Genomic DNA, 22,616 nt, shown 5'->3' on the forward strand with positions numbered 1-22,616 from the left:
ATTGTTCTCTGTATTTATAAATGATATTGATGATGGTATATCAAGCTTAATGTCCAAGTTTGCAGACGATACGAAGGTTGGCAGGGTTGTCAAGGACACTACTGACACTATGCTGCTGCAACAGGATCTGGAAAGGTTGAGCAGATGGGCTGAGAGGTGGAAAATGAAGTTTAACATTGACAAATGTAAAGTACTACATATGGGAAACAGCAACCCCAGAGCAACGTATCAACTCTGTGGTATTACACTGACAGTGGTAGAGAATGAAAGGGACCTGGGGGTGGTTGTGCAGGCAGATATGAAGTTCTCTGAGCAGTGCAGACGGGCTGCAAGAGTAGCTCATGGTGTATTGTCAATGATATATAGGAATTTTTCTAGCAGGGATAAGGAGGTGATTATTCCCTTGTGTAAGGCAATGGTCAGGCCACACCTAGAGTACTGTATACAGGCCTGGAGGCCTCATTTCAAGAAGGATGTAGAGCTGCTGGAACGAGTACAGAGAAGAGCAACAAGATTAGTGAATGGAACAAAGGGGTGCTCTTACGAAGAAAGGCTTAATTTTTGCGAATTACAGTGTCTGGAGACTAGGCACCAGCGAGGTGATCTGATAGAGGTGTACAAAGCCTTGAATGGTTTGAGCATGCTCAATGCTGATGGGATTCTTCCTCTTGCTCAGAATAATCACCTGAGAGGGCATAAGTTCAAATTGAGGAAAGACAGATGTAGGATAGATGTGCGGAAATTTGCCTTTAGCCAGCGGGTGGTTGGTAGGTGGAACAGACTTGCATCCCTTGTCGTGGAAGTTGATAGCCTAAATAAGTTTAAGGCTCAGCTGGACAGGTATTTCGAACGAACGGGGGGGAGTGAAGTGGAAGTGGTTATTTTTTATTTATTTATTTTACTTTATTTTTTTTTTTTTTGGCTGATGCTGCATAAGCATGCTCTCTTGCATCAAATGCCTCGACTAATGCTGATGCTAATGCAACTAACAAATGGGCTGTGCACTTTATGGTGGAAGATATGGGCTCAGTCTTGCAATTTGCAAATTTGTGTTGACATGCATTACTCCAGGACTGCAGCTAGTCTTAAATATTGTAAACTCTTCTTAGTATTACTGACACTTAGCACCAGTCAAATTTTTTTAAAAAAATTCTTTTATTTATATTTAAACCACCCTTGTACATATTAATCCTCATGCTTATTTTAAACGGGTTTCATTCTAGAGTAGTTTTTCCAGTTAATCCAGCACAGTGCTCAAATTTCTCTAGGAGCTTTCAGAGCCTTTACATCGAAGCCCACGAACCTCCCTTACATCTTCAGAAGAAAACATTACTTCTGTATGCAACAAAAATCCACAGTCTTCTCTCTCACTCTAGTTGGAGATGCCTGTATAATATCAAATAGGAGTCATTTTACAAAAGTAAACCAAATGAAAACCAACCTGTTCCACTTAGGCTTAAAGAATTGACTCATACGTGGAATTTTTAAATCAGCGATATATTTCAGAACATGACACCTCCTGATCCACCTTGGACTAATCTCCTTGCAATTTATGATGACTATTTTCAACAGTGAGGAAAGAACACCTTGTCTCTCTCCAATATCACGCAGTTACATGAAACTCACTCTGTTTTGAATTGCCGAAGTAGATAATTGGCATCGTTTTAATTGTATCTCATATTGTGAATACCTTCACAATGAGTTGCCATGGTATTGCACATCCTCAAATAAGTAACACTTCACCAACGGAGAAGACTAATTTTACTTATTCTCAGCGGTTACCAACAACCAGATGCACCATTTCAAGGCTTGTTGGCCTTTCCTCGGTGGGCAGGTAGGGAAACAGCTATATTCCCAGTTGGAGAAAATTATAATGAATATTTGATACAAATATATAGATTTCTTTTTTAAGAAATCATTGGATTACCTGGAAAATTTTATTTGATATTAGTATTACCAGGTTGCAATACTAGGTACCCCGGTATTGCAATCGTGACAATCCAGTTATGAAGTATTACTTGCAACCTGTCAGCCTACTTTACAAGCTCTGTACCACCATCTGTTGGCGGAAGTTTCAACTACAACATACCATTTCCATTTATTTTTAAATTCATCAAATGTGATTGCAACAGCACCAGTCCAGGAACTTTATTTTCACACATCATATAGTAAATAATCGATAGTGATGTCGGAGCAGAAATGTGATAATTAGAGGCAACTAGATAACCCTTGGCAATTACCAGCTACCACTATCTCTGGGGTGTTAGAGTGATGTGTTGCCCTGCCATTCATTTGGAAGAGACCTAAAATTCAGTTGATGGAACAGACCAAAGGAATAGATAGAGGAATTCTCTCTAGAGGCTTTATTCAGTCATGTTTGTAGCTAACAAAGTTAGTAAGTAGGTAAGGCTGTTTGAGACATCCAGACTGACCCGAGAATATAGTTAATCAACACAGTATGCTACTGCCTTGTGGTGCTAATATTCCTTCAGTGCTTACATTAAAACAATTCAAATAGCAAAACTTACTAGAATTTGTTTGTTATTCATCTTAAATTTTTTTAGAACGAAAACTACATATAGTTTGTGATATTTATGTAAGATAGGTTTTCCCATTTGTTTTCTGCTTCTTGCAGTGTATTAGGACACTTTGATAAAATGTTAGTGAAAGAAAGAAAGAAAGAAATAACAAGAAATATAAAGATTTTTTACTATACCCAGAGTGAAAAAATGGGCAAATTAAAGAAAAAAATTGGCAATTTCTTTTGTACAAGTATGCTAAATCAGTTTTGGAGTAATTTTTCAGTAAGGTGATTTTTTTCTCCTTTTGCACTTTAAATATTAACTAGGATTTTTTAATTAAATTTTCTTTAATGTATAAAGATTTTTCTTTTTTTATAAATAGATCTCAGATGCAACTAAATCAGTCAACATCATTCCATCCGCAGTCACTACAACAAACTATCTTTCCTACTGTAACTGTTCCTGTGACGTTGAACCAAATTCCATCAGCATTAGCAACTGTTGTGACATCTTGTCCTACCACTTCTGTTGCCTCAAGTACAACCTGTAACCCTGTAGATTCCAAAGCACTGCAGCGTCAGTTACTTCAGCACCATCTACAATTAAAAGTTTTACAGCATCAGCAGCAACAGCAACAACAACAACAGCAGCAACAACAACAACAAGGTAAGATTAAATATGAAGCTTGTGACAAAACCATCTCTGTGGGAAGTGAAAAAAAAATGCAGAGCAGTCTTCTTTTTAATAAAAATTACTTTGTTACATTTATGAAAAATTGATAAATATATTTAGCTATTCGTAAAACATCAAGAGATATACTATATATGAGGGCTGCTCTTCAGAGCAGCCCTCATATATAGTATATCTCTTGATGTTTTATCTTTTGAAACTAATGACTCCAATTTTTTTTTTTTTTTTTTTGCACTTATGTAAATAAGAAGTTTAATGGTGCCAAGTGATAGCTTAAATTTTACTGTCACTATCTGAAAAGTTTCAGCTTTGCATGGTAGGTGGAATGGTTGTAATAGTTTGTGCAAATGGAGGGTGACGTTAATGCAAAAAATATTGCCCCTATTCAGATTCACCAACATTTTAAGAATGTTTATGGGGTCATGACACTTGATGTGATCGTGTTATAGTGATGATGGTAGTGGTGTTATAGTGATGATGAATATTAGGCATGTCAGTGATCGTGATATTGATAGTTGTGTGAAGAGCATGTCAAGGTTAGGCCGTCCTCACATTGAAGTGGCAGCGTAAAACGAGGAGAGAGGGTGAATAAACTGGTTCATGAAGGCTGAGACATAAGCCCCTGTAAATGTGTGCAACAGTTAGATACATTAAATTTATCGTATATTAGGCTTTAATACATTGCAAACATTTCTGGACAATCTGGGATACATATAGGAAATCATGTGCCATGCAGTTTCTGTAGCTGCTAATGCCAGTAATAAGGAGCACGGAGTGCAAGCTTTTTCCAATTTTTGAAGTAGTATGGGATTTTCTTGACAGCATTATTACTGATGAGGAGACATGGGTAGACACAAATTGCAAGAGTGAAGCCAGAGCAGAATGGAAAATTTCTCCTTCAGCACCACAATGCTAGACCCCATGCCATCATCTTAACAGAATTAACCATTTTGTAATTTAGGTGGACTGTTCTGCTACATCATTCATGAAGTCCTTTGTTTGACCCTATGAAGGATAAATTTCATGAGGAATGCGTTGTGCTATCATGCAGCTGTCAAGAAGTGGCTCTTAGAACTGACAGAAACTTTTACAAGAGGAGAATGTAGGCTTTAGTTCAGCAGTGAATATGTGGAAAAAAATTATGAGCACTTAAAGACATCAAGTACATAACATATAATTTGTGCATTAACATTAGCATAATTGACATATCTGCAGTGTCTGAGGGAAAAAAATTGGAGGTATTAGTTTCAAAACTACCTTCTTACTTTTTTTTTTTTTTGTAGTTGTTGGCGCATAGGCTTCTGTGGCCATAATGCACCTCCCAAGGTTTTTGCAGTACTTTGATCCAAGCCCGAGGCGGGAATCAAACCCGCGACCTTTGGGTTGCCAGACAGGCATTTTACCCACCCGGCTAGCCTGGTCGGCCCTTCTTACTTTACCTTGTATGTTATTAGTTTATCTATTAGGTTATTAGTTTATTTATCATTTAAGTAATAGGTTTTATTATTCTTCAGCATGAGAATTTCTCTTTTAATAGCCCTAATCTTATAAAAATATATAATAAAACATTAAAACTTTTGTAATTTATGCAGTTCTGTATGTTTATATACTGATTTGGCCTTGCATTAGAAACATCTACCTAATACCTCATGGAGCCACCTTTTGCCTATAATGCAGCCCATACATGTCTTGGAATGGACTTCACAAGGTGCTGCAGGGTGTCCTGTGGTAGTGCTACCCATGTGTTGCACAAATGGGATGAGAGCAGGTGAGTTAGATAGGCATGGGAGTGCACAGAATTCATTGTCATGTTTCCAAAACCTATTAGTAATGTGCCAGGCCTTGTGGCATGGTGCTTTGTCTTGTTCATAGATGCCAGAGTTATCTGAATACACATTGTCATGAAGTGTACTTGGTCAGCAGTTATAGAATTGTAAACATTCCCATAGAGCCATTGATTAATGGTGCATGCCTAGGACTTGCCACAGAAACAGTCTTCAAATCATAGTTTATTTCAATCCAAATGATAGAGTTGAAAACGGGATTTGTCAGACAAGGCAACAGATTTCCACATGTTTGTGGTCCACGGTTGATGCTGAAGTGGCATGCAAGGCACAGTTTCTTTGTTCTTGCAGTGAGCATGGGGACAGCTTTTGACTGCCATAGCCTATAAGGGCTAATGTCTGGCATATACTCCATTTGGATATTAGTCTTGCTATTCCTAAATTGCATTGGGTGGTGGTGGTGGTGGTAGTAGTAGTAGTAGTAGGAATGGTGGCATATAATGCAAGAAAGCAAGTTTATAAAACATTGGCCAAAAAAAAGTTCTTTGAAATATTCTTCAGCTACAATATGCTGTCTATATAGATAGCCTATGCTATATGTATGAAAAGAGAAATAATAATTTCCAGATTTCTGTTGGTGTGATTTTAATGAAATTTGAGAAGGCTTGATATAATTATACTAAAAGTATAATTATTTTAAAAGTACAATTGTTCTAAAAGAGTCAGAAATTCATTTACTCCCAGTAAATGAATTTCATGAAAATTCATTTCCTGGGAGTTAAGTTATTATATGTGGATAGACAGACATGTTGAAGGCAATAGGCACTTTATATTTTATTACATATGTTTGCTAACATGCCTACAAACAGAATTAGCATAAAGAAGTGAAGTGAAGCAATTAATTCTCTCAAAATAATTGCTTCTCAAAACAATTAAGAGATTAGAGCATTTGCAGAAAATATTTATGTAAATATATACATACTGTATGCCATCATATTTAGATGATGGCATACAGTATTCATGATGTACTTTAGAAATTGTTTAGTAGATAATTGATAATAATGAAGAACTTGAAGTGATTTGTACTTTGGATAAAAAAAAAAAAATGGAATCAAGTACTAAGTATGTTTGAAAAAGAATAGATGATTATTTTGTGTAAATGCTTTATATAGTATTTAAATAAAATAATCATACAGAAGATAGCGCAACTTTTTACAGATTTAAAAAGTAGAAACGATAAATAAGATAAAAATAAATAAAATTAAGTACTGTGTTCAGAAAGGAATAGATGCTAATTTTATTTAAATACTGTGTGCAGTACTGTTTTAACATACTACAACTTTTCATTAAGATTTTTTCTTGAAATTTATAAATACTTATAAATTTATAGAAATGTATAAAAAATACTAAGAAATTATATTTAATATAAAGAGTTGTTTTTAAATAATTTGACTTTTGTGTGGCTGCCCACCAACAAAAGACCATACTAAAGTAATTCAAAACTATTTTGAATTCCTTTTGTTTGCTTTAAACTAAACAGGATCTAAACTTAAAAATAGTGTTTACTATCTTCGTGAAAAGTTTCATGAATATTTTGTTTCAGGCAGAAATGTTGTATTATATGAAAGCATTGTTGGCTTCAAACGTAGAATTTTATTCAAATGTTATCATTCCCACTAGCCAACAAAGTGGTGGCCTATTGTTTTAGCTGACTCAGAACAGGCTGTGTGTCAGCTATTATATAACATTTTGGAAAGCTTACCACCGACAGTTTGAGAAGACCAGACTTGACTTTCACCTCAAATATCATGATTCACATCATCTAAGAAACTGCTTCACAGAATTCAGAGTAAGAGATTTCGTTTATTCACTGACTGATTTTACACTGATATTCAACTAGCAGAAGAACTTCATAAACGTGTAACAGGCACTTTCGTTGCTTGCAGAGATGAAGCCCACAATGAAAAGTTAAAAAGGCAGAATCGCCGATTTTCAAAAAAAAGGATAACATTCAAGTCTTGGCATAGAAAAACAAAAGTGCTGTGATTATACCAAAACTGAATTGACAACAGGAAATGTAAATGGAGGGGCAAACTTTCAAACTGGGAAGCCAGTCACTATTTGTGAATATCCAAGAAATATGGATGCTGTAAACAGAACTAGTATTACTCTGATCGCTGTTCATTCACTCAAAAATGAGTGAAATAAATTGTTTTTTAGAAGTCTCAATTGTGAATAGCTTCATCTTGATGACTGTGGCAGATCGCTCTTAAAAGAATTTTCGTCACAGATAGTTTTGAAAGAACTTGCTTTTTCAGCTAGTAGGAAATGTGTGAAATAAGGTTGCTTTCTCTACAAAAAGGCTATTTAAGTTTGGATACAGAAGACAGAAAAGCAGCTTCTTCTACTAAATAAAAAGAAAAACTGTGCAGAGTGTAGTGACAGAAATATTAAAAGTGGTTAAAAAGAGACAATTTGGTATTGTGATATATGCTCCAGAAAATCAGGATTGCATCCTGGTACATGTTTTGAGAAATACTACACACTGAAATCATGGAGTTAATTTAAAATGGCAGAAGAGTTTTAAAAAATATATTTTACTATGTAGCTTTATATATTAGCTTATAATAAACTGAAAATTAAATAATTTTTGAGTATCACGTTTCATGTAGTCATTTTTTATTATTTTATTTTTTTTTATAACTAGATTGTATAGAGAAGATACTAAAAATAATGATGGGCTGCAAAGGGTTAGTAAGATCAAAATGTGGCTGGCTGTGACCATAGTAAGTAGTGTTTATTGAAGTCTGCATAAACACCACCTATGCAGTCTATACTGAGCAATGAGTATGACTTCCATAACAATGAAGTTTTTAATATTGTTATGGATCTCTCAGGGTAAAAGCTGAAATTTATGACTGTTTCATGATCCTTTTCTTATGTTTGCAGTTCAGTGACTTACTGCACAAAATTATGAACTTTTTATAAGTTCAAAGATGTAACTACCATCAGGGGTAAAAGGAAGGGATTTTGCTTTTGTAAAGGTGACACCAGTGGTCTCAGACAGTTTTTAAATTCTGTACTGTGGGACCAACTGATGATGTTGCCGACAGCAAATTCTAAATGCGATGCATTCAAGGAATTAATCTTGGAAGCTATTAGGCTTTTCATCTAAGAAATACTGATCAAGGTTTAGGCCTAAATGGATGGCAGATGAATAATGAGACTCGTGGCAAAGAAGAAAAATGCGTGGGATGCATATAAATTATCAAGAAACACAGATGTCTGTGGTAGATATAAGATAGTCTGTAATCAAGTTAAAAAGCAGGTTAGGCAAGCAAAGGCAGATTACAAGAAATCTTTGGCAAAGGACACAAAGAAAAACAGGTAAAGACTTCTTTAGTTATGTAAACTCCAGAAGGAAGTAGATGAATCAAATTGGTCCACTTGATATTAATGGTTCGATTGTTAATGATCCTGCTGAGTTTGCTGACAAACTGAATGAGTATTTTGCATCTACATTCACACATAAGGAGTTATTTGAGGGAAGAGAATGCCAGAAGTTTATGAAACTGTAACAGGGAGCTAAAGGATTTTGTAGTAACTGAGAGCAAAGTAGAGGAGAAATTGTTGATGTTAAACATAAGAAAGGCACCTGGGGTGGATGGGATCTATCCAATCCTTAACCATGATTATGAGGGCATCCTTGGACTCCGGGGAGGTCTCCACAGACTAAAAATGTGCAAATGTATCCCCAATTCACAAAGGGGACCGAAAGGTGACACAAGTAATTACAGGCCTGTTAGTTTTAACCTTTGTTCGGGGGAAAATAATGAATACAATTTGATTGAATACTACGATACGATCACAGAGGAACTGGATGCAAAAAATTATTTTGATATCATATACTTGGATTTTAGGAAAACTTTTTTTAATACTGTTACATATGGAAGACTACTGTACAAGTTGAAGCAGTATGGCATTAAGGGCAAGGTGCTGCAATGGATAAAGAGATGGTTGAGTGGGAGGAGACAGAGTGATTATCAATGGACACTGCTCTTCATTGACTAATGTTTTTAGTGGTGTCCCCAAGACATCCATGTTGGGCCCATTACTATTTTCTGTTTTTATGAATGAAATTGAGAAAGGTATATCGGGCTTAATGTCTAAGTTTGCAGACAATACAAAGGTCGGCAGGGTTGTTAATGACAGTAATGATAGTATGCTACTGCAACAGGATCTGGAAAAGTTGAGCAGATGGGCTGAGAGGTGGCAACTGAAGTTTAACATTCGCAAATGAAAAGTGCTGCATATGGGTAGCAGTTACCCCAGAGTAACATACCAACTGTATGGTCTACACTTAGGGTAGTGGAGAATGAAAAAGACCTGGGGGTAATTTTGCAGTCAGATATGAAGTTTTCTGAACAGTGCAAAAAGGCTGCAAGAGTAGCTCATTAGGGTCTTGTCAATGATATATAGGAATTTTGCTAGCAGAGACAATGAGGTGATTATCCCTTTGTATAAGGCAACGGTCAGGCCACACCTTGAGTACTGCATACAGTTCTGGAGGCCTCATTTTAGGAAAGATGTAGTGCTGCTCGAACAAGTACAGAGGAGGGCATTGAGATTAGTGAGTGGAACAAAGGGTTGCCGTTACCAAGAAAGGCTTCAGTTCTGCAAGTTGCAGAGTCTGGAGATGAGGCACCTGCGAGGTGATCTGATTGAAGTGTATAAGGCCTTGAATGGTTTGAGTAAGCTCAGTGTTGATGAGATCAGGCTACACCTTGGGTACTGCATACAGGTCTGGAGGCCTCATTTTAGGAAAGATGTAGCGCTGCTCAAACAAGTACAGAGAAGGGCATTGAGATTAGTGAGTGGAACAAAGGGTTGCCGTTACCAAGAAAGGCTTCAGTTCTGCAGGTTGCAGAGTCTGGAGATGAGGCACCTGCGAGGTGATCTGATTGAGGTGTATAAGGCCTTGAATGGTTTGAGTAAGCTCAGTGTTGATGAGATTCTTTCTCTTGCTCAGCTTTCTCATCTTAGGGGCCATAATTTCAAATTGAGGAAAGACAGTTGTAGAACTGATGTGTGGAAATTTGCCTTTAGCCAGCAGATGGTTGATTGCTGGAACAAACTTACATATGTTGTGAAAGTTGACAGCTTAAATAAATTCAAGGCTGAACTATACAAACTTTTGGAGTGAATGGATGGGTAAAACAGGAAGGGATTTTTTTTTTTTTCTTGGCTTATGCTATATCAGCTTGCTTTCTTGTATTCATATGCCTCTACTAATGCTAATGCTGAATTTCATAATAGCAAATACAGAGGATTTTAAACTGGAAGCGCTTAACATGGAGTGGACTAATTAGCAAAAGATATGCATTAAATAGTTTCGATAAACATGATTCTATTTGTCAAAATAAAATAAAAAAAATTCCACCAGAATGTATTAAAAATTTATATTAGTCTATATAACAAATTGAAAAGAATCAAAAATTAGCCAGTATTGCTAAAGGACAAATCTCTCCTGGTAAATATTTACCAATTACAATTGCATTGAGTGTGTTTTTTGGTGCCCTCTATTTATTTTTATTATTATAATTTTTTTTTTTCTTTTAAGAAATAAAACCTTGAAATGCTTGTGGAAGCCCTTTGGTATGCCAATGATTTGTTGGCTTGTTATGTCACTGCATTTCTAATGTGAATGAAATGTGGGTGGGACAATGAGGGAATGTCCTACATTTCACTCATATTAGATTTTTAAAAAATATTTTCTTATCTATTGCAGTTCCCTTTTCTAAGTTCCTGTGTTATTTCAAGATGTGATACCACAGAATAAGGTGTTAATATTTTCTTGTAATTTCTATATTGTAAATTCTAACTCTAGCCATTCCAGAATACAAATAGAAAATTTATTATTTGGCAGGACCTTAGCAAGACCTCAGAATACAATACAGATTTATGCATGCCACCAGCATTTCAAAATTTTCAAGATGATTATGTGATCTTTTATTGTGATAACTTGAACATTCAGATAATACTATGGTATAAAATTTTACAAATTCTTTTATTAATCTTTTAATCTACTGCATTGTAAGTTTAAATGGGTACAGCACTGCCTGAACCTTAATTTATCAAAGTGCATCTTATCTTGAATGATTCACCTTATCTTGAATGTGTGAATAATTCACTTTTCTGAATAATTTTGCAAATAATTCAGTTTTATGAATAATTTTTTAAATAATTCAGTACTGTTATTAAATTATATAACTGCTTTTAGGGGTGGTTACATCTGTCCCAACTTCATCAAGTTCTACTGTAGTTCATGCTACTTTAGCTGCTTTACTTCAAAACCGACATCCTATTACTGCACAACCTATGCTAAATGGTTTGGTAGCCTCACCAGGAAACAGTCATCCTTTAGTGTCTTCTCCATCTACTGTTATCACAACACATATGTTACCATCTACACCGCTGGTCACTGTGGGCCATGCAAAATCCTTACCAGTTTCACAGTCTGTTCTTCTGTGCCAGGGTCCGATAGCTGCTTCAAGTAGTGTTACTAATTCCCCTCTTCAGAGACAAATTGCTTGTTCTGTTAACAGTGGAATTTCACCCCACAGGTCTGTTGCTTATATCACTTAATAAATTCAATTAGTGAGAGCTTATATTTTATATTCATTAATGTAACATGTGAAATGCCAATTAAACTGTTGTTATCTTGTATTGATTTTAAATCTTAGAGTACTTTACAGTAGTGGTGTCAAGAAGACTCTAGGTATAAACTTCTGTTGTGTGTATTAAATTTACATTCTATTTTTGATAGTTGGAACTTTTGTTTTTTATGAAGTAATTTCATTCTTCTTCAAGGAACTTATTCTGTTTGAACTTGAGGCATGCATATTTTCGTCACGACTGATACTAGTTGTATTTATGTACTGATACAATCATTATTTAATTTAAATTTTTAAGTAATAGCAGAATAGTAAATTTTTTTGTACGTGGATCATTCCAATATTCACATTTCATTATATCATATATTTATTATAGAATTGTTTAGTTATAGATCTGACTAAGATATTATCAGAATTATTGTTTACTCCAGTGACCAGCATCAAGGCATTCTTGAAAAATGATGTTTCCTTGTTCATAAGGTAATGACAAAGTTTTAATGATTTAAAAAAAAAAAAGTCAGCCTTGACTTCCTGTTTATGAGAAGGAAAAATAAGCAAGTGCATATAGGAATCGGTTATTCCTTGCTGCTGCAATAAAAATTAAATTACGATCTTAGTAGATTAGATGAAAATAAGCAACAACATAAGGATAAAATCTACATAGAGTGGAATATAGTCAGTAGCATTTTGCAAGAGTGAGATTGATGACAAGTTAATTAAATGGTGAATGGCAAACAGGTGCCAAATTTTTATCCTGAGAGGGAGCCCAGTCCCAAAATTTGCAAGAGTTGTGACACTTGAGTTATCACTAGGGTCTCAGAAGCTACAAGTAGGAGCTCTTCAGATAGTGTATTTTCTGAAAAAAGTTGTTGTTGTTGTTGTAGAGTTTTAGACGCATCCGTTACTAAGGCCTTATTACTCCATATATATACTATCTGTGAATTGTGTGTATTCTCTAGTCGATTTTCTGTTCTGGATGAAAAACCGAGTTTCCAGGAGAAAAAACCATGCTACCTTCACCTGAGACCAATTAACTCAGCCATGTTGTGAAAATAAGGCCCAAAAAAATTCCTCATATTATCGATGAGAGATTCGTACTCAGGTCTTTTCCATCCGGTGTGGGGAGGACAGCAATTCTACCAATTGTGCTACCCAAAAATGGAAGTTCTATAAGAATTATTGACCCATAGTTGCTTGCTTACCTTCCAGTCAGTTCATGAGATTTACCATATTGAATGAGAACTTATAGTATTCTGAGCTGGTTAGATGGAGCATAGCAGCCTGACATCCTTTCTATCTACATTCCTTTGGCTTTAAGGAAGAGAAATAATCTCAAAAATGTTTGGTTTGTCTGTCCTTGGTGTGATTAATTTCATGAGGGTGGTTTTGATGATATTAGGCTTGATTATGATTAATTTCCAGGGGGATCCAGTTAAAAATGGTATAAAGAATGTTTTTTTGGAAGTTGTAAAGATTTTTCCCAAGTGTCTTCTTTAGCCACCACAGGATCCAGTATTCAATACTAAAGAAACTTTTGGGACAAGTGCAGAAGACCATACTACTGGTACATAGAGGATATCTGGGAAGATACATCTCAGGACATACAGTGTTACAAGACTTGGATGATAAACACCAGTAAGTGTTTATTATCCTTGTTTTGCTTTCCAGAGAGCTGCAGGGCTGCAGTGATCTTTTTCTTGACGTTTGCAAGAAAATAAGGTGTGCATCCCAGGTGACTTCAAACTCAGAGTGATGTGTGTTTGATATTAACATATCTCTAAGCCAGTAGCTTTGAGACATGTTATAAGGTCTAAAATTTGGTGTGTGTGGCAGCTTGTGACAACATGTACATCATCTTGGCTTTCTTTTGTGGTGAAAAGCATCTTGAGGTCATCTGCATATGGAATCAAGTTCTTATGCAATAACATGAAGGGGAGTCAGGGTCTGCTGCAAAAAAGGATGCAGGCAGAATTCCTCCTCGAGGTCCACCTCTTTGTATGATGTAATTGAAGCTATTGCTATGAGGATTGAACATCATGAGAATTTAACAGTCAGTAGTTATTGAAAAAGTTCAAGTACATAGCCTATAATTCTGAAATGGTTCTAGAGAATTATAAATAGGGAATTTATGGGTAATCTTTCATATGCTGCTTTGATGTCCAAGAAAACTATATCCATTTATCCTCAATTGTTTAGGGTTTGCTGCATTCTACAGAAGGTCTCAAGGAAGTTTGTGATTGTTAAATTGTTCTTGAATTGAATTGGAGTACTAATAAACTAAACGCTACAAGCCGTAATATGTTTCGGATTGGTAATACACCATAAAAATAGTAGTGAAATCGCCATAATTTATCCGAAATAAAAACTACAAGAGTAGTAGTATGAATAGCATCGATTTAATTGTATCCCATATTGTGACTATTTCTTAACAGTGTGTTACCATGTATTGCACTACTTCGAATAAGTAACACTTCACTAATAGAGAAGACTATTGTTACTTATTCTCGGGGGATACCACTACCTAGACGGCACCATTTCAAGGCTAGTTGGCCTATCTTCGGTGGGTGGGTAGATACCACAGTGTTGCAATCATGCCAACCCTTATTATTACTTATTAAAGGCTAGTTGGCAACATGATAGGCCAACTAGGCTTGAAATGGGGGCATCTGGGTGGTGGTAGTATCCTCTGAGAATAAGTAACAATAGTCTTCTCTATTAGTGAAGTGTTACTTATTCGAAGTAGTGCAATACACGATAACTCTTTGTGAAGGAATAGTCACAATATGAGATACAATTAAATCGATGCCATTCGTACTACTACTCTTGTAGTTTTTATTTCGGATAAATTATGGTGATTTCACTGCTCTTTTTATGGTTTACATTGGAGTATAGGTGGCTGAATCTGTGACTAAAGCAGTTCTCATTTATGCATTTGAGGGTGGCTCACTCAAAGCTTTATAGCATATAGCGTCATATGGAGATTGGTCTATATTCTTTACTAGATTTTGGTCTTTTGTTCATTTATAAATAATAAGTTGTTTCCTAACAGATAATCCTAAATATTACTTATATTTTTCTATTAAATCAAGAATAAAGTTAACTTTCAACCGTATTTTTCTGTTATTGATTCTGTGCTAAGTTATATCTTAAATTTAACATGTTTTCAAGGTATTTGTACTTCAATAATTCACACAACATAATGTTATGTGAAATACATGCAGAAATATCTAAAGTTATAAATTGGCAGTTCTCTTATTATAACATATATATGTATATAATATTGTTAGTGTATCATCTCTAAAGATTTTTTTATTTTTTTTTCCCCATATTTTATTTTTGACTCCTACTGCATTAATATTTTTAACAGAACATCTTCCTTACCCAGCTTTTCGGCCTTGGTAGGGAACAAACCAGCTCCAGTCAGGAATAACACTCAGCCACAGTTTATGGTTGCACGACCACCACCTAATTATGATGAAGCAACAAAGCAGCTAAATAAAGTGAAAAAGGTAATTGTTTTGGTAATTATAAAATTGGAATTTTTGTCCTTTAATACCTTATTTACGATTTTGATGATTGTAATTAAACCATTGAGATTGCGATGAGTTGTTTGTGATAACCTAGTTTCACCAGTAGATAGCAGAACTACCTATTGCAGGACCCCTAACTTTTTGTTGACTGTGGCCACATATAAAGTTCAGAAAATCTAGCAAGCCACCATAAGTATATTATGAAAATAAAAATATACACTGAAAATCCTCGCTAAAGAACTTTTTATTTAAACTGTAATTCATAAAGTTATAACATTCTTAAAACTTTTTAAAAGTTCACTCTCAAGTTTATATCTAAGAAATACTATGCGCTAGCGTTAGTAGTAGACAGTGGCGTATTTAGGGATGGGCAGAGAGGTCATATGCCCCCCTTAACCAAAAATTTTAAATTAAAGAAAAAGAACTCAGAAGGCATTCTAAAAAAAATAAAAAACTCAAAAGCCTGGTTGCCATGCCCCCCCCCCACACTTATGATGAGACCTGGATATGCCACTGGTAGTACACATCAGTAGAATTAAACAAATGGTACATTATCCTTAACTCAAACTTTCCATCCTTTCTGATAAAGCTACAACAGTTTTTCCTCTCCTCATTTAGAAGAAAATTGATTTTTAAGGAAATCCCTAAGCAGTCAGTGAGGTGGCAGCCATTCAAAATAGCTCTCTGAGCCATGTATAACTCATGGGGACCCCTGGCCTATTGGAGAGTTTTACAAGAATTAAGATTATTACTATATTTAATTCCACTCTTACACCACGCGAAATTAAAAATATAGTTTATTAAGCTATTTACCTAAACTACTATACGTTAAGGTAATGTTTCAAGTAGCTTACCGATACTCATCTTGCCGATGCTTCCAGAAATCTGATGTGCATACATAACGTCTCTCCCTAACTATATTTTACAACAATTATCAAAATTGGATAATATGAAATACTGGGCATCTCAGAATCATTTGTAATTTTTCAGCTGTAAGAATTACAGCTAATATACTGTACATCATTTAAACATCATTCAAAGTTGTTAAGTTACAATTGTTACTAGCTCATTGCAGCTTATACCTGTAGTTCAAAACAATTAACAGCTATTTGCTCTTAGTTTGCACACATGTAAGTTACATGTGGCTAGCACAGCTGGCCACTTGTTAATGGCCCACCTCCAAATTTGAAAAATATGATGTTAAAAATGCATACAGCAGAGTTTTCCAAAATGTATGTCATTTCATGTTCCAAAGGTGTTGCCAGGTTTTGGCATCATATCAGCATTATTTTCATTCTCTCTTTTTTCACTGCTTATATTGATATAATTGATTGATTAAAGTTCAGTTTTGATTAATTCATATATTTACATATATTACTTACATTCTTCATAATTGGAGGTTGATGAGTTCCACGCACTTTTTTTCTCTTTGAAAGCTAATAACTGATCTAGTTGATTTTGTCAAGCCTTGTTAAGCTTGTGCCTAATAATGCATATTTTCCTCTCTCTTATTCATGATTATGTTTTTAGTCCAAAACATAGGACGGTATTACATAATATTTTACCATTGCATTTACCACTAACTTAAGATATGCAACAAAAAGGGGTGGAGTATCAAATAATTACAAAATTCTAGGTGGAGTGTCACATTATTTTTGGCATGAACACAGCCTGTTAGCATCAGAAAATTTTGGAAAGCACTGACATACAGTATAAATTCCATCTCTGTTACCAGAAATTAAGACCCAGGTTTAAGTGTGACAGAAACCTTATTTATCAGTTCATATTTACTTTAGTTTTCAGTTTGCACCAGTAAGTAGGGTGCCAGTGAGCTCATAACACAGATTCTGTATAGACAGATGTTTATGTGTTAACCTATATTAAATTTATTTTATAAATGTAATTTTTTTTTTTTATTAAAAATGCTTAGCATAAATTTCCTTTATGTAGTTAGCAAAAAATGTTTGATAGTACCAGGTATTGATCAGTGTGTGGTGGGGGAGATAATGATTCTGCAGGCTTCTGGACCCACCTAATGAAGGTAGCCCACAATGCATTTTCAACATAATATGTGGCAAGCTGCAGGAAATGTTTAGCTACCCTTCTTCTGGCCCATTTCTTTGTCTAACATGTCAAACACATATTTTTGGCACAGTCAAGAAATTTTCTGTAGTAATCTCAAATATATAAAAAAATTAGATTTGAATATCTGAAGATTGTAATTTTTCAGAATCCATACAAAAGAAATTTGTTTCAAGGAATAGAAATAGAAGGGGGTAAATGAAATTAGAAGAAATTAGAAATTAATGAAACAGGCAAATGAAGATGTAATGAGATGATGTTTCATTACAGACATATAATGAAAAGTTAATACATTGAATTTGCTTACTTCAAACTGCAGATGAATGGTAATGGATTGTTACATTTTCTAAATGGTTAAAAGATTTTTGGGACAGAGGGAGATTCACCAAATAACTTTTGAAGCCAGTTCCAGATTTTGATGGAAGGTTTTTTTGGGGCTCTACTCTACCTGTCATAACAGTATTTTGTGGTTAAGCAGAGTTCAGATTTGTATGTGCTTGACTTATGCACAAACAGTTGAAAGCTCTTTTTTTTATTATTATCATTAGCCATATGGTGAAAGGAAGCCTGAGGCTTTTGCTGCACCAGCCAAAAAAAAAAAAAAATTCTGAGTTACCTGGAGAGAGAGAGAAGAAACAAGAGTCAGAAGTAGAAGGGAATCACCAAGAAAGAGAAGAATGATGATATCCAGCTCAGCCCCTGAGTTAAAGTTACTGAAGTAGAGAAATCTGAACCTGTTTACAGATTGCATTACCCAGGGGACGGATAAAATTTTTCTTGCAAGAATTCATTATATATAACAAATAAGCAACCCACATGTACATATTAACATACACAGTTTGATCATGATGTCAGAATTCAGTCAAAATCAGTATATAAGTGAATTTTTTTATTTTTACAAAAGTGTTAGACATAAATTTGAATGACTGAAAAATCTAACTGTGTGTATGTGTGTGCACATGCATGCATTCTCATTTAGCTACCTTATTTCAGGTATTTTTATGTATAGGTATGTACTATAGTCAGTTTTCAGAATACAGTAACTTTACTTTTAATCATGACTTAGATGGAGTCAGAGCATTTTTAGTAAAAAAATTGCAAATAAAGAAAGCTTAAATTCTTTCTTTAAATTGCAATTCCCTGTAACTCCCTCACATTTTAAAAATATCAATTTTAAAAATATTTTCCTAGGTATGTGTTAGGGTTTACATGCTAATCAGTTAAGGTTTATTCTTGATAACTGAGATATGCATTACATTATGTAGCCGAATTTTCTTATTGAACATTATGAATTCTCTTTTCACTTATTTCTCTAGGAACCAGCTACAGGCTCATTTAACAGTCACTGTAACCATTCAAAACGGTCAAAATCTGTTAAAAGCCAGGCTGTTGATGATGTTTTGGAAATTCTTATTAAGAATGGAGGTAAATTCTTTATTATATTATATAATTTGTTTATGCTAATGTTACTTAAAATAACTATTGTTAGTTCTTACTTATAATTATTGGTACGGTTGCACTTCCTAACTTCGGACAATCTGTTTTCTGACTATATTTTGGAAAATGGACAAATCAGCAAGCCATCTCAAGATTTAGAAAAAAATTGTTGTTGAGTTGGCAACTGATCCAAATGGCACATTAGGGACTTTGGTCCAATTTGTTTTCCCAACCAGAGGTCTGCATTAGGGCTTACAATACCGGATCCCGGTCATTTTTTTTTTTGGTATTGAAATACCGGTTTTTAGGTACTAATTTTTAAAAAAATAATTGTTTATAATTTAATCATATAATGGTTGATAAATCATCTATAGGACACCATGCAACATTGCAACCTGTTCACAATTCTCGGACAACTTCGTGTCTGACCATATCGTAACTCCCAAGTCCTGTTCCTCTACTACTGACTTTAGTTCAACTCCACCAAGTGTATAAGTTATTTTGGGGTTGCTGTGCCCCAGGTGTATGACCTTGCATTTTGCTGAATTAAAGCATAGCTGCCACTTTTCTGACCACCCTGGAAGTCTATCTAGATCACTCTGAAGAAACTCTGCTTGGTGGCGATCATTAACTACTTTACTGATCTTTACATCATCTGCAAGTTTAGACCTCACACCCTCCATCCCTTCATAGATGTCATTTAAGATAATCAAAAACAACAGTGTTCCCAATGCTGATCCTTGGGGAACCCCACTACTTACATTAACCCAATCTGAGGAATAACCATTTATCACAACCCTCTGCCTGGTGCCCTCAAGCCATCGTGCTATCCACTAAGGATTTTCCCAATGATTCTAGCCTGCTCCAACTTATAAAGTAACCACTCATGTGGGTTGAGCCAAATGCTTTGCTGAAATCCAAATAAACAATGTCGAAATTATTCCCTAAATCCAGCTCACGAGTGACCTGTCGAAATGGCTAACCAGATTTGTTAAACACTATTTTCCCTTTACAAAACCATACTGTGTATCCTACAGAATTCCATTTCCATCTAAATGATCCTAAATTCCACCTTTGATCATTGCCTCCATGATTTTCCCTACTACTGAAATTAGACTGGCCGGTCGGTAATTTACCGTTACACTCCTAGAACCACCTTTATTTTCCAATTTACACCAATCCAACGGAATCTCTCCTGAGTCCTGTGATGCTTTCATAACTAGCCTTAATGGTTCAATGCACTCACTTGCCACCTCCTTTAAGATTATAGGGTATATGCCATCAACCACAGTAGCCTTACTTGCCTGTAGGCACGAAAGTTCTCATTAAATAATCATTTGAAATTTCAACATCATTGATTCCATATTTTCAACTTCACTTCCATAATATCTCATTGACACAAACGGTTTTTTTTATGTAGATATCGATGCAAAGTAACTGTTGAGTTCATCTGCAACTTCAGCTGTGGTATCTAATACTGTCTCACGTCCATTACATCAGGACCAATCTGATTTGTCCTTCTGTTCTTTGCATTTATATATGTGAAGAATTCCTTAACTGCACTCTTTGCTCTCTTCTTTATTCCTTATCCCACTCTTTGCTCTCTCCCAGACCCAGTAAAGATACTGTAGTGAAAATTATACTTCACTTAATAAAATGTCTCTTTTCCTTCAGAAAATGATGAACATAATTCAACCATGGAAGACCAATATGGAACAGAACATCAGTGTTCCGCAAATTCTTTCCAAAATAAGAAATTGCCCGACTCCAATGAGATTTTAAAAGATGAACTTGAGTCGGAAATTAATGAAATACTTTTAACTATTTTTGCTAAAAAAAAAAGTTCAAAGCCTAGAAAATATGGACTGAGATCGTCTACAATTATCTCAGTACCAGAATAGAATCCGAAAGGGCATTGTCTGCTACTGATCAAATACTGTATGTACCAAAATTAGATCCATTTTAAATGATCATACCATTGATTGCTTATGTTTCTTAAGAGCTCACTTTATTCGGACAGGTAGTGTAGATGCTTAAACATAACTAAACTTTGCAGTAACAATATGTATTTCTTTGTTTTTGGAATAACTGTATTTTAATGATTTTTTTCAGAATATTTATTATTGCAATAAAAGTTTATTTAAAACATGAATTCAAGTAATTACAGTACTTGTTTGTTCCTTACTTTATAGCACCTAATTGTCATCAAAATTTATTGAGAAAAACATTTGTTTTGGAATACCGGTATTAAGATTTTGACCGGTATTGTAAGCCCTAGTCTGCATGGCTCAAATATTATCACAAAATTGTGGCCCTCTTTTGGGTTGAAAACTGTAATATTATCTATTAAAAAGAAATTTATTTTTATCAATTGTTTACTAACTAAAATGTACATTATATTTTGTAGTTTATTTCATGAAAGAATGTTCAAATTCAGATCGGTGAATCAATATATTTGATCTAAGCAAGTAGTAAATCTGCTGTTGTTGTTAGTAGTAGTAGTAGTAGTAGTAGTAGTAGTAGTAGTCAGTGGTGTATCCAGGTGTCATCGTAAGGGGGGGATGGGCATGGCGATCAGGGTTTTGAGTTTGTTTTTTTTTTTAAGAATGCCTCGTGCATGCTTTTCTCTTTAATTTCAAATTTTTGGTTAAGAGGGTGCATATGCCCCTTCTGCCCACCCCTGAATACGCCACTGGTAGTAGTAGTGGCATATGATGCAAGAAAGCAAGCAAGCTTATAAAGCATCAGCGAAAAAAAAAAAAAAAAAAAAAGCTTCCCACGTCACCTGTCCATCCCCTCCAATAATTTTTTTCTATATGATTCTGTTATTCTAGTTCTTCCTTTAATTTATTCAAATTACCCATTTCCACAACAACTCCCTGGCTGAAGGAAAACTTCCACACAACTTCCTCAATTTGGATTTATCTGGGGATTTTAATTTCCCAGATATTGACTGGAATTTGTGGGTTGGTCACTCACACACTAGCAAGGCTTTTGTGGATTTATTGGATGATTGTTTTCTAAATCAGCATGTTCGGGAGGCAACTAGAGGGAGCAATACTCTTGATTTGATTATCAGTAGTGATTCTTCATGCATTAAGAATCTGCAGATACAGGAACCACTAGGTGACAGTGATCACAGTGTGCTGAAGTGGGATTTACTCAAGGAGGTAACTACCATCAGGGGTAAATAGAAGGGTTATTGCTTTCATAAAGGTGACTACGATGGTCTGAGACAGTATTTAAATTCTATACAGTGGGACCAACTGATGATGTTACCAACAGCAAACTCAAAATGGGACGCATTCAAAGAACTTATCTTGGAAGCTACTAGGCTTTACATACCAACTAAGAAATATTGTTCAAGGTTCAGGCCTAAATGGATTTCAGATGAACTAATGAGACATATGGCAGAGAAGAAAAATGAATAGGATACATATAAATTAACATGTGATACAGAAGCCTATGATAGATATAAGTTGATCTGTAACCAAGTTACAAAGGAGGTTAGGCAGGCGAAGGCAGATTACGAGAAATCTTTGGCAAGGGATGCAAAGAAAAACAGCAAGGAGTTCTTTACTTATGTAAACTCTAGAAGGAAGGGGATGAATCAGATTGGTCCACTTGATATCGATGGTTCAAGTGTTCATGATTGGAAGTGTTCAATTGGGATATCAGAGACGTGGTGTCACACAGATATAAGTAATGCGGAACTGGAATTTGGGGAATACAATGTATATAGAAAGGATAGACAGGACAGGAGGGGAGGAGGGGTTATGTTATTAATTAAGAAACACATAAAGTCAAAGGAAGTGAAACCAGTTGACATCGATGCACAGGGCAGTGTCGAGTCAGTTTGGTGTGACATAAGCATAGGGAAATCAAAATTGAGAGTAG

At 35.1% G+C, this 22,616-nt stretch overlaps 1 protein-coding gene across 3 annotated transcripts in view; it reads left to right on the plus strand.

The window, feature by feature from the left end:
- LOC150076497 (uncharacterized) overlaps positions 1-22,616 on the plus strand; it is a 256,085-nt gene that overhangs the window by 223,041 nt on the left and 10,428 nt on the right. For 2 of the 3 annotated variants that reach the window (XM_090387827.1, XM_090387829.1), the window contains 4 exons: positions 2,905-3,188; positions 11,277-11,619; positions 15,038-15,179; positions 18,599-18,707. In XM_090387827.1, coding sequence (XP_090243953.1) covers positions 2,905-3,188; positions 11,277-11,619; positions 15,038-15,179; positions 18,599-18,707 — 878 coding nt within the window. The remainder of the gene's footprint in view (positions 1-2,904; positions 3,189-11,276; positions 11,620-15,037; positions 15,180-18,598; positions 18,708-22,616) is intronic. The other variant, XM_090387828.1, reaches the window with a different exon arrangement.

This window comes from Mastigoproctus giganteus, chromosome 13, assembly GCF_048544385.1.
Source record: "Mastigoproctus giganteus isolate SK-2022 chromosome 13, ASM4854438v1, whole genome shotgun sequence".
Lineage (NCBI taxonomy): Eukaryota > Metazoa > Arthropoda > Arachnida > Uropygi > Thelyphonidae > Mastigoproctus > Mastigoproctus giganteus.